This window comes from Quercus lobata, chromosome 10, assembly GCF_001633185.2.
Source record: "Quercus lobata isolate SW786 chromosome 10, ValleyOak3.0 Primary Assembly, whole genome shotgun sequence".
Lineage (NCBI taxonomy): Eukaryota > Viridiplantae > Streptophyta > Magnoliopsida > Fagales > Fagaceae > Quercus > Quercus lobata.
In genome coordinates, this window is record NC_044913.1 from 30,412,460 (window position 1) to 30,428,385 (window position 15,926).

The following is a 15,926-nucleotide window of genomic DNA, read 5'->3' on the forward strand; positions in this document are numbered from 1 at the left end:
GGTAGAGTCTTTGGCATCTAGGATTAAGCAATCCGAGAAAAATCTTGCTTTGAACACCCTGTGGCAAAGGGAGTTTGGGTTGTTTATCATGCACCGCACCTGCTTAGCCAATAATGAGTCATTAAACTTCTCAATCTCTTTGAAGCCCAAACCCCCAACTTCTTTGGCTTCGCATAAGCGCTTCCAATTCACCCAATGAACCTTCCTACTATCCCCATAATATCCCCACCAAAATTTTCTAATCAAAACCTCCAACTCCTTCACCAACCCCTTAGGGAGTTTGAAACAACTCATAGTGTATGTAGGGATAGCCTGAATCACCAATTTTATCAACACTTCTCTGCCTGCATGAGAAAGAAGTTTTTTCCTTCCACCCTTGGAACTTCCTCCAAACCCTCTCTTTTAGGTAAATGAAACTTTGTTTCTTTGCTCTCCCCACTAAAGCCAACAAACCTAAATATTTTCATATTGCCGAATGGCCGGTACCCTAAGGAGTTGTTGGATATTGCTCTGAACCTGTGGAAGAGTATTAGAACTAAAGAAAATATTGGTTTTCTCTCTATTAATCTTTTGCCCCAACCCTCTTTCATAGATTGCTAACAAATCTAGGATAGTTTGGCATTCCTCCTCCTTGGCTCGACAAAATAGGACATTATCATGAGCAAAAAAAAGATGGGATACTTTAGGGCCATTATGGCAAATCGACACCCCATTTATATCACCCTGCACTTCAACATTTTTTAACAAACCCTGGAGACCAAGAACACAAAGTGAAAAGAGGTAGGGGGAGAGGGGTCACCTTGTCTTAACCCTCTAGTGGGTTTGATGTTACCCACAGGTTGACCATTCAAAAGAACAGCATAAGAAATAGTTGGCATGCAGGACATAATAATTTTAATCAAATTGTCAGCAAACCCTAAATGCCTCATAACTTTCTCCAACAAAATCCATTCCACCTTATCATACCTTACTCATATCAAGTTTTAAAGCCATGTAACATAGTTTCCCTTGGGTCTTTCTTTTTAGGTAATTGAGGGTTTCAAAAGCCACAAGTACATTATCCATAACTCCATGCATATGCATAGATATACTTAAAAGACACACATTAAGATGCATAGTATAATTCTTACATATATAATTTAAATATGATTGATATTCATTCTTATATTTTTTTTAACTCTTTAAAACGTCTTGTAAAAATACTATTAGGTAGAAAATGTAAATTGTCAAATTTTTAAATATTTTTATGTTTATTAATTCTAGACTCTTTGGTTTTTTTATACAATAACTCACTTAAATGAATATTTATGATATGGTCCCACATTTGATTCCAAAATTAAGAAATAAAATTCTCTCTAAAAATAAATAATTTATGACACATGGTACAAAATTGGACTTCAATTGTAGAATTTATTAGATTATCTCTTAGCTTTACCTATTAATATATATATAGAGAGATAACTTATAAATTTAAATTGTTTTTAGTTATAAAAAAAAGGCTCATAAATATAAAATCATTCAAACTCTCTCTTCCTCTAATTTTATATATAGTGTTATATATATGATTATGTTTTTTATGATTGATTTATATTGCACTCCTTGTTTTATACTCTAAATTAACTCATTTGACACAAAAATTAAAAAACTTCGATTAGAAGGTACATATGCCATAAAATTAAACTCTAATTGAAATCCAATTTTTACGCTGAACTAACTAATTTGGTACAAAAATTTAAAAATTTTGATTAGATGGAACACGTGGCGCAAAATTAAATTCTAATTGAATTCCAATTTGAAATTTGATTGGATTTTCTCCCAGCTTTACCTATATATAATATATAGATGACTTATAAACTTGAATTGTTTTTAGTTCTACAAAAAAAAAAAAAAAAAAAAAAAAGCTCATAAATATAAATCATTCAAAAATTATGTTTTAATGGTTTACTTATATTAGACTCCTCGTTTTTTTATACTAAATTAACTCATTTAATAAAAAAATTAAAACACTTAGATTAGATAGGACACATGTCGCAAAATTAAACTTTAATTGAAATCCAATTTTTAAATTGAATTAACTCACTTGACACAAAAATTTTAAAAACTTATATTAGATGGGACGCGTGGCGCAAAACTAGACTCTAATTGAATTCTAATTTGAAATCTAATTGGATTTTCTCTCAACTTTACCTATTATTATATATATAGATGTTGTAAAATAGTTTATATCAGTAGCATTACTCGTGATTTGAGTAATAGTCTTCATAAATTAGACATTTATGGTAATAGTTAAATTTACATTAAATGAAATAGATTAAATAGAATAGGTTTTTTTTTATTAGAATATATATATATATATATATATCAGACGTTTATGGTAATATATATTTATTATTAATTTTCTTTATCTAGTGAACCTTAATTAGATGAGAATTTGACTAAAGTAGATATGTCACACATGAAGACATGACACAAAAGGAAACTTGACTTTTCAAAAGAAAAATTTGTATTAGAAAAATTAAAAATTCGGTTAAGCAAAAAAATTGAATTAGCATATACGATTATTACATTCCTATTGATAAGTATAAATTAATGAATTTATGTTTGACTCGTATGTTACAAAATTCCTAACTAGTTATGGATGACCAAATTCAAAATGGAATTCAAATTTAGAATCAAGGTTTAATGAGGGAAAACATAACTCAAAAGGAAACTTTAATTTTCATATGGTTTGCATTAGGAAAATTCAAATAGATGGTTATGGTTGACAAAGAATTTTAATTAAATTTTGTAAGTTTTTTTTTTTTTTTTTTGAGAAAGAATTAAATATTGTAAATTAAGAAAGAAATCTATCTTAGGAATAATTCTTTTTTTAATATTATATTGGTAATGTAAGTATATAATATCATAAGTTTAGGCATTATCATAATAAGTGAAAGTCATTAAAAGTAAGAAACTAGAAATATGGAATAATTCCAAAAACTTCCTTACCTCTTCCCAATCTTTCAAAACCCACCTCTTTTGCTAAAAAAATAAAAAAAAAAAAAACCTCAACTCTAATCATCTTCTTCTTTTACATTAATTTGAAAAAAAAAAAGATGGCAAGCAAAAGGTCTTGAAGGTTGAGGAAACGTGGTAACTCTTTTCTTTTTCTTCTTCTCCCTCTCTCTCTATTTTTTTTTTTTAATATTAAAAATTGGGCGGGTTAGGTTCGACTCATGACCAAAGTATTTGACCCGAAATTCGACCCGAGAACTATCCAACTTGCCCAAAACCCTTTGGTTTGGGTCGGGTCGGGCGGTTTGATCGAGTAGGTTGGATCCATGCTCAGCCAGCCCTAGTTCTCTCCCTACATTTCACTAGTTTTTGTTTTTATTTTTTTTTTAAAGCCGCATCTCACTAGTTAATCAGTCTAAGAAGACTCTATGATTTAGAAAATCACGTCTATTATCCTCAGACTCACATTCAATATTCATTTAAATTTCTCCCTCACAATACTACAAGACAGAACACACACAACACAAAGGTTGAAGAAAGAAAGAAAGAGAGAGAGTCAGAGAGAGAGAGAGAGCAAATCAATGTCGACGCTAAGCGTTCCTCCAGTTCCAACCTCCCCAAGAGACGACGCTATTGCACTTTACCGTGCTTTCAAGGGTACTACTCTCTCTTTCTCTCTCTCTCTCTCTCTGAAAATTCTATACAAACATGTTTTTACTACTTGTTTGGTCCAACGTTGGAAATCCTCTACCCAAAAAAAAAAAAAACAATGAATTCCATAACACATATAGATTGCTTCATTCTCGTGAGCCTTTGATTTCATTCCTATCAATAATATTTGGTTCAAAATGACTGTTTCTATTTTTTGGGTTTTTGTTTTACTGATTTCGTTGTATGTCATATCATATGTGTCATCTGATGTCTCCCTCAACTAATTTACCAAAAAACTTTCATTTAATTGAAATTTGGAGACTTTTTTTTAATTTTATTTGGGGGTCACTCTTTTTTTCACTTGGGGGCCTTGATTTTCTTTGACAAAACAAATTATTTTTTATTTATTGGTTAATATTTATGGCCTAATTAATATTTTCACAAGAAATAAATATCTCTATTGGTTAAAATTTGAAGGCCTTAATCAACTTCCTCACTTGCCTTAAAATTGCATAAGGATGAATCATGCAAATGCTGAACAAATTTTTTTTTTTTTTTTTTATTAAAGATTTTTGCAATCTCGTGCACTTCTTTATTGATACTTGCTTCCCTTGATATTGTCTTCAAGGGTTGAAGGCTCAAGTCATAGGAAATACAAAATGAGGTGTCCAGTTACGTAATAGATAGTCAAATGACTCAAATATGTTGGTCTAACTCATAAAAACACAAAACTATATAAAATTTTGTAGATAATTAAAAAAAAATTAAGACCAAAATTCATTTTCCACCAATATAATTTTTGGGCTAATTGCAACTTACTCACCTATAGTTTAACCAAAATTTAAGTTGTCTATCCGTGGTTTGAAATTTGGCATCTTACCCACCTAACGTTAACTCAGTTAGAGTTCCGTAACCCACTTCTAAAAAAAAAAAAAAAAAAAGGTTTAAATATGTAATTTTGCTTCCCCTTTATGTCTCTCACCCCCTAAAACATAAAAGAACAAGGAAAACGAACTCAAAAGGTGAGAGTTCTATAAAAATTAAGAACAAGTGGGGCAATCTTTTTTCTTAATTTTTACAAAACCCTCACTTTTTGATATTGTTTTCCCTTGTTTTTTTATATATTTTTTATGTTTTGGGAGGAGAGAGACTTCTAATGGGAGCAAAAATACATATTTATCCTCATTTTTAACATAAGTGAGCTAACTGTGCTAACTTGAAGTGAATAAAGTATCAAATTTCAAACCACGGATAGGCAATTTAAACTTCGGCCAAACCACAAGTGAGTTAGTTGTAATTAGCCATAATTTCTTCGTTCACCAATACAGCAAGAAATTAAACTCGGATTTAACATATCCCAAATCATTAAATAAAAATCCAAGAATTTTAAATTTAGCAAAAATATTCAAATTCAAATAGAGTCCAATATAAAATCCAAATGCAATTTGATAAATTTCGTCAACAAAAGTGTTCCAAAACTAGACTAAGGGATTTCACTTTTTAAGAATTAACACTAGATTAAGGAAGACTAGGGTGTAAAAAAAAATTATCTTAATGCCCAGAGAAAAGAACACTAACAACTAGGAGGAATCAAGAGAAATTCTACTAAGAAGCTGAACTATGGAAGAATTGGTCTCAACATAGTCTTTAGAGCGTCTAAGAGGCTAGGGGGGAGGGTCCCTTGGATGGGGGTAGTGAATAACTTAATTTTCAAGCTGGGACTGCTTAGAAGTTAGCACAAGCAGAGTCGCCGAGTTATCTCAAAAATGTTGAGATTTTGGGTAAAAATGGACATAAAAAATCCGTCTTAAAAAAAAAAAAAAAAAAAAAAAAAAAAAAAAAAAAAAAAAAAAAAAAAAAAAAAACAACTACAACAACAACAACAAGACAATAGATTCATTCTACGATTTTATAATCAAACCATTTCCTTAGTGACTTTTACCAATGATTCAGACGTCCTCTCTTTAAAACAAAGATTTTATTATAATATTTAGTTACTGTCACTTTGATGCAGACTTGAGCAAGGATCTGGGGGTGTCCTGCTGAGATGCGAGCTGCACTACAATGAATCAAAAAGAGCTAGAGGTGGTGGTCTCTCTCACTACACAACTTCAAAGACGCAATGGACAAGTGTAGTTCCAATGTCCCAGTCCCCATCCTTAATATTGTCAAGTTAACCCTTTAGTAAAGGAAACTAAAGGAGGCATTTTCTTTGCTTGACATTTGATGAAAAAGGCCACATTCGGCAACCTATGAGTAGAACATCCATGCATAATTTAACAAGTCTCAAAAACATAATATCAACCTAAACTTACCATACATAATATTAAATTCAGACTTAAAAAGTGTTTTCCCTCCATTTGACTTAAATAGAAAAATACTGCCAGCAACCTTCATGAACCTCGCGAACAGCATATTGCCAAGTCTTCATTTCCTGCAAATAACAAAAATAAGGTCAAAAACACCAAACAACAAGTCTATGTCAAGTGCCTTATTCGCCATTTTTGAGCTATTAGAGTAGCTGGTCCAGAGTCCTAAATAATCAATTCTAACTATGACCAAATCTTGATTCTGCCTTGGCCTAATCTTGCTGCATCAGCAAATGGAACCTACTCACTTGCACAATAATTAGTTGCACCCATGCTGCATTTGGTCATGATTCTTTTTTCTCCTTGCATCTTGCATGCAATTTGAAGTTTATCTTTATTTGGGTATTCAGCAATGTTCTTTTACCAACCTTCTAACCTTCATACTCGGACAACTGCCAAGGCAACAAAGAAGCACAGTGCAATTTGAAGTTTTTCAACCCCTTGGGAGCTTTATTATAATTTCAAATCTAAGATTATCACTAAATGTCCATCACCAAGTTATCTAGTAAGAACAATAGGTTTTATGGATCCATAGTTCAGACTGGCGTCTCATAAAGCTTTTGTTGAGAAACAGTTTTTTTTTTTTTTTTTTTTTTTTTTTTTTTTTTTAATGAAAATAAAATGAAAAAAAAAAAAAAAAAATCAAGTGAAGATAGATTCCATCTGTAGTGTTCAAAATTTCTAAGCTTGCATTTTCTAACCAGAAGAAAAAAAAAAATGGCATTTGCTGGCCAAAAACGAAGTATTCAAATGGGAGAATAAATTAGAGAATCATGTAGGTAAGATATGAATCAAACAATAGAATATAAGCATATGTAAGCTAGTGTGGTGTTGTTTACATTGTAAACATATTAAAAAGTGATATGTGAGATTCCTTGGTGATTTCAATTATTGGGAATTGAATTTTCTTCATATGTTGGAGTCTAATACTCCTACTATGAGTGGGGACTGTGTTTGGTGGAAATTGAAGAAAAATGGGGGTTTTGATATTCATTCTTACTATAATGCACTAAGAGGGTCTATCTGTGTTATCTTTCCTTGAAAAAGTATTTGGAGGGTTAAGGCCCCTATTCAAGTTTCCTTTCATGTTTGGATGGCGGTGTGAGGGAAGATATTGGCGACAACCTAAGGAGAAGAGGTTTTCAAATTGTGGCCAGGTATTGTATGTGTTGGAATAGTGGCAAGATAGTGTATCATCTTTTGATTCATGTGAGAGGGTGTATTAGTTGTGGTGTTTTGTCTTTATATCATTTGGAGTTTTTGGGTTTTGCCTAGAAGGGTGCTAGATCTTTTTATTGGAAGGATATATTGGTTGGGGCATCTGACATTTGGAATTTTTTATTTTGATAGCATCTTAAGACTTTGAAAATATGGTCCCAGCGGGGCACATCTGACATTTAGAATTTGACACCATTGTGTTTAATGTGGTATTTCGAAGGAGTGTAACAAGTGCATGTTTGAATCAGCAATTAGGTTTGCTTGGAATAAACACCCGGCACTTTAAAAATTTCCAGAACAAAATTCAAACCATCAAAATCTACCTTAAATCTTTACTAAAGCCATTTTAAATAGGCTTCCAATGAGTACATCAATAAGGAAAGTAATTAAAAAAAAAAAAAAAATCCCACAAAATCTTTAGTCAGATAAAGATTTACATTGGTGAAATTCCAAAATTCGAGATTTCATTAACAATATTCTTGGTGCATCATGGTGCCTGCACCACTAGAACATAAAAGTAGTAACAGAATATAAATCTGCAATAGCTAGTTATAGGGTTCTGAAGATGACAACCAAAACATAAATAACAACTAAAGTGGCTTAGTGGCTCCGGCATAACAAGAATTTGATTGAGAATAAGTTCTGAAACTAGTAGTTTTTGAGGTTAAGCCTAAATTCATTAAAATTCAAAAGCAAATAAGAGAAGGTAGATCTTCCAAATAAAATGTATACAAGGTTTCAAATACATCCTAACTATGAGTCCAAGCACAATAAGTTCCCAAAGCATGATAACAGCTCTTTAAAAACAGGGTAGTTTTCAAGTAATCATTCAAATAACAGAGAAGATGCACACATGCTAAAAGGTTGAAGCTACAAATCTAGACAAGTCAAGCAGGAGCAATTGCACAATAGATTAAAAGACGTGTATTATTAGAGAGTAGATCCTTTTCAAACATTCCTCTCCAACTAAGTTAACTCAGCATTGTAGCCTCAAGAATGCATCAAGCAAATTAATACAAAAAAGAAATTGCAAATGTAAAACATTATCATGCTTTTCCTAGCTAATGCATGACTTAGGAGCAGTTTCAAAGGTTTATTGATGGAGCATAGAAAAAGAAATTACCTTGCTTAGTGATAGAGATGGGCTTTACTCTAATAGATATGACCTCTACAAATCCAATTCCCCTCCACACTTTAGCTTGAAAGGTTTCAATAGTAGCAGTAGAAGCATCCTCAGCCTTGAAGGTAATATAATACATGAGGCCGGCAACGCACTGCACATTTGCCTTCACCACCTCCTTGAACTTAAAGTTCTTCTTCTACAAGAAATTGTCCCAGACACAATAAAGCCAACAGCAATAACAATAATAATAAAGGTAACTAATTAAGGGGTTTGATTATGAAAAGACCTCATCAGTGTTGTACTTGTGGATTGCTTCCATAGAATATTCACCAAGTTCTTTCTTATCAGCATCATCAATGACCCCCCTGAATCCCATCTTCTCAATTCTACCGCATGCGAAAGAGTGGGAGAAGTCGTCAACATCAAAGCCCTGTGAATGAGAAAGAGAGACAAATGAGACAAGATTCATGGGAGCATCATCACGCACAAACTCACTATATCCGATGATTGCTTACCCCGCTCTCTTCAACCTGTTGATGATACAAAGCCAATTCTGCACGGGTCATATCAGGGAGCTCACCAGGAAAATAATCTTCATCGTCATCGTCATCGTCACTAAGATATGGGACGGCTTGTTTTTCTTCATCTGTCTTCTTCTGCTTCTTCTCTTGAAGTTCGTCATCCAAAGGTAAGCCAACTTTCTCGCGATAGGGGGCGTCTTCCTCCTCTTGCTTCTTCTGTTGTGGTTCCTCGTGCTTTTCTTCCAACCTCGGCACAAGGATATCAGCAGTAGCAGCCGCCATAGCCATTTCAGATGAGATCAGAAATTTTTATTTTTTATGATGATGAATAAATAGATGATCTCACTGATTCTCACACTCACGTGTTGTTTCTTTTAGCCCTATTCTCATTTCTATTTACTTTACAATTTTACCCTTTGTGGCTTCGGTTCAAAGTTCAAATTCAACCCATTTGTCGCAAATGGTATGGGCCGTATGGCTTTAATTGAAACCCACAAGCCCAAGTCGGCTTTTGTTAAAAGCCCACTAGCCGACCTATAATAATGTTTTGTAATTAAAAAGTCCACTTAATCATTTGTTGCTTGACTTTTGAATTTCCAATTATTCAAATGTATGGAACATTGTCGTACAAAGCTGGATATTTTGGAATAGGAGCGTATTTGGACATGTAGGGAACAATATTGGCAGGCTGCATGAAAATTTAGAACGGTTGGAGATAGGGATTGGAATTTTTCCCCGCCCCATTTAATCCGTCTCTTTCCACTTTGTCCCGTACGGATTTTTCTCGCCTTGCAAAGGTGATGGGGCAGGGATGGGCAAGATTTTAGCCCCACACCACGGGGCGGGGCGGGGCGGGGCGGGGCGGGGCGGGGATGAGTTTAAACTTTTTAAACCCTCCCCGTCCCCACCCCTCCCCGCGTCGCTAAGGGTTATAATTGTAAATTTTTCATACCTTAAAACCCTACTATTTAAATAACTATATCAATATTAGTTTATTTTATTCTATCCAATGTGGTTCTTTGCCTTTATTTTGTTATGTGTTATACTATGAGTTTTTTTTTTTTTTTTTTTCTTTATATGATTGTCTTGTTAAACACTTGGATATATTATTCAAATTTTTTTTCTAAAAATTGATTTGATTTGATGGGATAAATTTAGTTGTAATTTTAAGTATATTTTTATTAATGAAATAGATTTCATTAAAAAAAATGTGCTAGTTGTAGAGCAAATTAACAAAAAGTAGAGTTTTACGAGGTGGGGTGGGGCTTCGCAGGACCTCAAGGGGCAGGGATGGGGCAAGACAAAACCATACAAGACAGGGACGAAGACCCCATCCTTCAGCCCCGTCCCGCCCCATTGCCATCCCTAGTTGGAGATGCAGGTTGCTACCCCCACAAGTGTTTCATTGTAAGATCTAAAAAGGGTTTTTTTTTTTTTTTTTTTTTTTGTTTATATGGGAATCTAAAAAGATAATTGGTCTGTTTGTAACTTAGGGCTTTCTCATCTAGAAATGCAAGGCACAAAAAAAATACAAAATGGGTGAACATTTGGTGCAAAAAAATTTACCGACTACACAAAACTTACTTTTTTGTATTTTATTCTCTCTCTCTCTCTCTCTATATTTTTTTTTATTTTCCTCTCTATAGTTTTTATTTTTATTTTTATTTTTTTGGGTAATATGATGTGATGATGTGTGAAATTAGTAGGTTGTATGCTTTGAACTTCAACGGTGGATTGGTAACCTGAAAAAGAAAGAAAGAGGCTATCAAAGGTGACCAGAGTGAACCGGCCAAGGACCCTTCAACAGCTAAGTCAGATTCCTCTCTAAGACTCAAGTATAATGAGTGAATGAATAGTAATGCATACCTTAGTCTGGCGAAGTTGGGTCATTTTTAAAAAGAGTTTGGAGTGGGTCTACTTATTAGGAATCATTAACGTCGTGAGAAATGTGTGGACTTAATGGGGAGAGTAAAACGAACTTCGGGGAATTCACCTCACGTATCGAAATAGTGGATAGTGGTGCAACTATTCTTGGTTTGCATAAAACACCTTAAAATCTGCTAAGTGTTTGTTGTTCATCTATACCCTCTTGTGGTGTAGACGACTGGTCTTCCTTAGACAACTTCTTGCCTTGGTTTTGAATATTGTTCTCCTCGTTTCCTTTTGATGACAATCTTAGATGACTCTTTTGGACGAATCATATTTTTATAAATTACCCATCAGTTGCCCCCTTGTTTGTAAGGCGTCCATATATTCATCAAATATGATTTATGTTATTTCTCATTTTTCTAAAACATGTCTTTTCTCTCTCATTTTTTTTTTTTTTTTTTTTTTTTTTTTACATGGCACTCCTCAATTCTTTGATAGCTTGAACACTAGGCATCATGAGATATGCTGATATTACTCGGTGTACATGCTGCCACGTGGCTGTCAGTGAGTGGTTGATGGGTCACATCACTTCATTCCTCAAGTGGATTGGACACGTGGCATTCTCTAATTGGCTTGTGGCGCTTCAATGACCCACTTGGTTGCCTATAAATAGCTCAATCTCTAGCTTGCCCTCCTCACTTTCTCATATTTTCTCATTTGACATTTTCGCTCTGGTTTACAAATCCATTGAGATAAATAAGTAAATAAAATAAAATAAAAACTCTTGGTTTTAATCAATTTTCTACTAGGGGTTCTAGTTGTAGGATGATAAGATTTCTTCCAACATCTGATAGAGTGTGGAAGAAAGAGTTTTCCTTCGTTTTTGGGCTAGTGACCCCGTCGAAGTTGGTAGGGATTTGTTCCCTCCCTTGGTTTGTGCCTGGGGTCGTCTTTGTTCTGAGAGTGTGTAACTTTCTTTAGCTCATCCAATTCTTTATATCCTCGTCTAACTCTATCTCACCTTTTCAGGTCAATGATCCACCGTTAAAGTTCGAAGCACATGACCTACTGATTCCACACATTATCATGATGTATTCTAAAATGAAAAATGGGATAGCAAATATATTGTTAATTGGTTGCTTATTTATATATATATGAGATGGGTTCAAGTTACACATGATGTAACTCTAAAGAGTTACACATTTTTTATAAATATTTTTATTATAATTTCATTAGTTACCCTCATTTACTACGTTCTAAACCTATTTCTAAACCCAACAAAATTTGACGCATCTCGCTCTCTCTCTGTTTGTCTTTGAAATATTATGTTATGTTTGATTGCAATTTTTGCCTTTTGATGTGATTTCTTTTGGGACTGTATGTAATCTATGGATTCATTTGCCGAGTTCTGTTTTGGACACTAGAGGAAATTAATGCAATTTAATGGGTCAGTGTCTTTGAGCAAAATTCAGATACCATGGGAAGTAAGGCACCAGGCTGGGTTGAGCAATGGAGCGCAGAAGGTTATGGTGGCAATGATGATGATGACAAGCTCATGAACAAGGTAGGAAACAGCAGTGGCAGCAAGATGGGTGATGTGAAAGCAGCAGCATCGCCAGGACTCTGCAAGGCCAAGGCAGCTGCATCAGTGAGCGCCCAAAAGGTTAAGAGCGGAACCTCGGTGGGAATCAAATGGGTCAAGAATCAGTACCAGAAAAAGGTCTCTAAATGAACAAAGATTTGCTCCTTTGATTGGATGAATGAAAATTTGTATTTGTTCCAAAAAAATAACCAGGAACATTTTACATGAAACTTTATACATACAAGGTGGACAATGTGAACAGCTCTCTTTGTTGGCTTGGTAGTCAGTTACTCACTTTTCTTATCCCAAGCCCTAGACAATTTGATTTAGTTTTGCTGTTCCTTACCCTCTATAATATATTAATATTGTTGTGCTTTATGATGTACATTCTGAAGATTTTGTAAAATCCTTTTAGTGACATAATGCCATGGCAGTGCTAGCAAGGTCTACCATAGTAGCAGACAGCTCCCACAGGACAGCGATGGCAGAATTAAGACTATGATCTCAGTTTCGACTTAAAATTTCAATCGCAGATGACTATTTGTGTCTCCCAGAACGGTCTGTATAACAGCCGAGTCTATAAATTTATTGGAACTTTTCGTAATAATCTCACAGGAAAACACTTTTTAGTTTTTAATAGTAAGGGTTACCATTAAACCATAGAAAAATAGAAAACAATACACATTACAACACCTCTGAAACACGAGACAATCACTAAACTAAGGATTGTTGTCAAATCCTCTAGGGGGTCTGGGAAGACAGATTTTGCAATAATAAAGCAACTACGTTTGGCAAATACATTTGCTTCTCACGCAAATGTGAAGACAGACTTTGCAATAGTAAAACAACCATGCTTGACAAGTACATTTGCTTCTCACGCAAATCTGCTTCCCACGCAAGCCAATTATGCAAAGGATCAAGCCTTCCCACTCAACTTCACAATATTGATTCATGTATTAATATCACCTCCAAATAGACATGCAAATCCACATGTTCAAGTGTGAAGTTGTAATTGATGTGCTTAATTTTTTTATTCAGCAAGTACTCATGGTGGTCCCATGTATAATTGCTTAAAATCCAATCCCAGCATAACATTACATTGAAGCATATTGTGAAGTAGAGTGGGGGTGTATCAATAGGCAGACTAGTCACTGACCACAGCTTGTAAAATTCTATCATTAGATGTGCCATTATTTATTAACGATGCCAATAACAATTTCTGCACCAGGTCCAACTTCTAAAACTATTATCTCAAACTAGACGACTAGATGGAGGCCATCCTTTACCAGTGGCGCTCAAGAAACCAGTCCATGTGCCATTATCATCCCTGTTTTGCTTTCAACCTTCCACTTCTATCAATTGATTCAATACGTCCTCCCACCTCCCCCTTTTTCCACATACCCATCGGTGTTGAGCTTGTGCCAACCCCAGAACTCTAAAATACAGAGTCAAGCGCGCACACATCCATAGAGCTGCACAAACAATTCATTTACTTAAAATAGTCATTCACCCTAATCATAAAAGAGGTAGTCAAACTGGCAAAAGTAGACATTGATCCAAACCATCTGGAATTTAAAAAGAACATAATACCAAACAGTTGACGAACTAAAAAATATAGTCATTGATCCAAACCATAGTGAACTGCCTAGAACATCAATCTAATGAAATACATAAAATTTACATCTAAGCTAATTCCATTATTTTCTTAGTTTTATTTGCAACTCCTATTCACATAGATACAGCTTAATCACGATTCAGCAAATCCCAAAGGTGTTCTCGCCACTGTAGGTCATATACAAGAAACCATCTTCTTCCTTATTTTCCTCATAAATTGCGGACATCATAGCCGCTGCAATAAATTGAAACCATCTTCTTCCTTTTTTTTCTGCCGGCAACCTGTGGAGGTGGAACAATGGTGGAGGAGCAATGGAGGAGGAGATAGAGAGAGACACGTAGGTTTAGAATGGAGAGAGAGAGACAAACGGAGAGACAAAAGGGGAGGAAGAGAAACATAGAGAGAGAGAGTCATACTTTAGAATGTAATAAATGCGGGTAATTAATAAGATTCTAATAAAAATATTTGTAATAATGAGGGTAACTGTTGGATCTACTTAAATCCAATAGTTTAAAAAAAGATGCAATTTGAACCCATCTCTATATATATTTATATATTTAGCTTTGTGATGCAAAATAAAGGAAGTTTGCAAAACCGAATGGAATGCTCTAATACATATATGTATATCAGTATATATATATAGATAGTTACACACAAATCAAAGCAGAAAACACAAGTCGTACAACATAAAGCTCTTTTTTTTTCTTTTCTTTCTTTTTTTTGGTCCGAGGGGATTTTAATCCAAATTCTCATCGTGGAAATAACTAAAGAAAACCATTGAGCTATAAGACTCTTTACCGATATAAAACTGATTGGGGTCACCCACATTATTGATATTTATATAAATCATCGTGCGTTTATTGCTAGCCTCCCAGTCAATCATTCACAAAAAATTAAAAATTGAAAGAAATATCATAAATTGCCACATCATAATGCTGATTGGGTTGATGGCCTTTTCCTAATTTGTATAAATTATCATGCTTTTCCTGCCGAACTAAATAGATGCATCTTCTCTGCAACCACAGCTTTCATGGCCTCCTTTGCAGATGCCATAACATAGACTAAATCTTTGCTGGGGTTGTTCAATGAGTCCATGTAAGCCTTCCGCACTTCAGTGTTCACATTGAACTTTCTGACGCCCAGCTCTATACAACCCTGTATGCAGTAGTCAAGCAAGCTCATATGATGTCAATTAACCTCAAAGCCATTCACCAACGTTAGTTATAGTACATAAGAACATGTTTTGTTCTCGAATTGTTAACAAAACCTTCAAAAAAGCCAATAAATTCTAAAAATTTGTATTTTATAAATAATTGTACCTTGATAAGTTCCTTTGACAAGCCAGAAGCTCCATGAAGCACCAGAAAAACTCCTTTCTTCAAACACAAAGCGCGCAAATCCTAGATGTAGAAGGAAGCTAGAATCAGTAAAAAGCTAATATGGATGAGGTGGAGGCATGAATCAAAAAATTTAGCAGAAGGCAGCCTTTTCAATATACATTTTTTATGATGTTCTTAGTTTGAGAGGTAAAAGGTGATTCAGCATTATTGAGTTGTAAGGATGTTATTCCTGACACACTAGATAATCTGGCCCAGTGGCCATAATATTACACAAAATAACCACGAATCTCAAAGCTTTAAGTTGAAGCCAAAAAATTTAGCAGGACTAATGTGAGATCAATATTTTTAACAGCATATTCCTTAGCCATTTAAATTTACAAATTAAATTTCAAATCAACAGCATAGACCATATAACATAAAATTATTCTAGAACATAAAAACTTAGAAACCTTAATGTAACTTTATCCAAAAAAAGAAAAAAAGAAGAAGAAAGAAACCTTAATGTAACAAAATATGGTAAGTTTTTAAGTACCAACCAAATGCTGCCTTCCTTTTGTAAAGTTACATTAATTACACAGAAGTCAGTAAATTTTTTAATCCTAATTGAATTACTAAACTATACAATGTCAAAATAGTATTTATAT

At 34.1% G+C, this 15,926-nt stretch overlaps 2 protein-coding genes across 4 annotated transcripts in view; both read right to left on the reverse strand.

The window, feature by feature from the left end:
* Positions 1 to 5,755: 5,755 nt before the first annotated feature.
* LOC115962943 lies at positions 5,756 to 9,226 on the reverse strand. Its single transcript, XM_031081829.1, has 4 exons — positions 8,871 to 9,226; positions 8,642 to 8,785; positions 8,356 to 8,551; positions 5,756 to 6,079 (listed from the first exon to the last, which is right to left on the reverse strand). Exons 1-4 carry the CDS (start codon positions 9,162 to 9,164, stop codon positions 6,039 to 6,041), a joined length of 675 nt encoding a protein of 224 aa, XP_030937689.1. The 5' UTR covers positions 9,165 to 9,226; the 3' UTR covers positions 5,756 to 6,038.
* Positions 9,227 to 14,622: 5,396 nt separating this feature from the next.
* Positions 14,623 to 15,926, reverse strand: part of LOC115962725 — a 32,298-nt gene continuing 30,994 nt past the window's right edge. For all 3 annotated transcript variants that reach the window (XM_031081603.1, XM_031081602.1, XM_031081604.1), the window contains 2 exons: positions 15,262 to 15,342; positions 14,623 to 15,097 (listed from right to left, as the gene is read on the reverse strand). In XM_031081603.1, coding sequence (XP_030937463.1) covers positions 14,918 to 15,097; positions 15,262 to 15,342 — 261 coding nt within the window. In that variant the 3' untranslated portion in view covers positions 14,623 to 14,917. The remainder of the gene's footprint in view (positions 15,098 to 15,261; positions 15,343 to 15,926) is intronic.

Coding starts and splice junctions, on each gene's coding strand:
- LOC115962943 (XM_031081829.1), bottom strand. CDS start 9,164: ATGGCTATGGCGGCTGCTACTGCTGATATCCTTGTGCCGAGGTTGGAA. Junction 8,786..8,870: donor AACAGGTTGAAGAGAGCGGG/GTAAGCAATCAT, acceptor TCTCATTCACAG/GGCTTTGATGTTGACGACTT. Junction 6,080..8,355: donor CATCTCTATCACTAAGCAAG/GTAATTTCTTTT, acceptor TGTTATTTGCAG/GAAATGAAGACTTGGCAATA.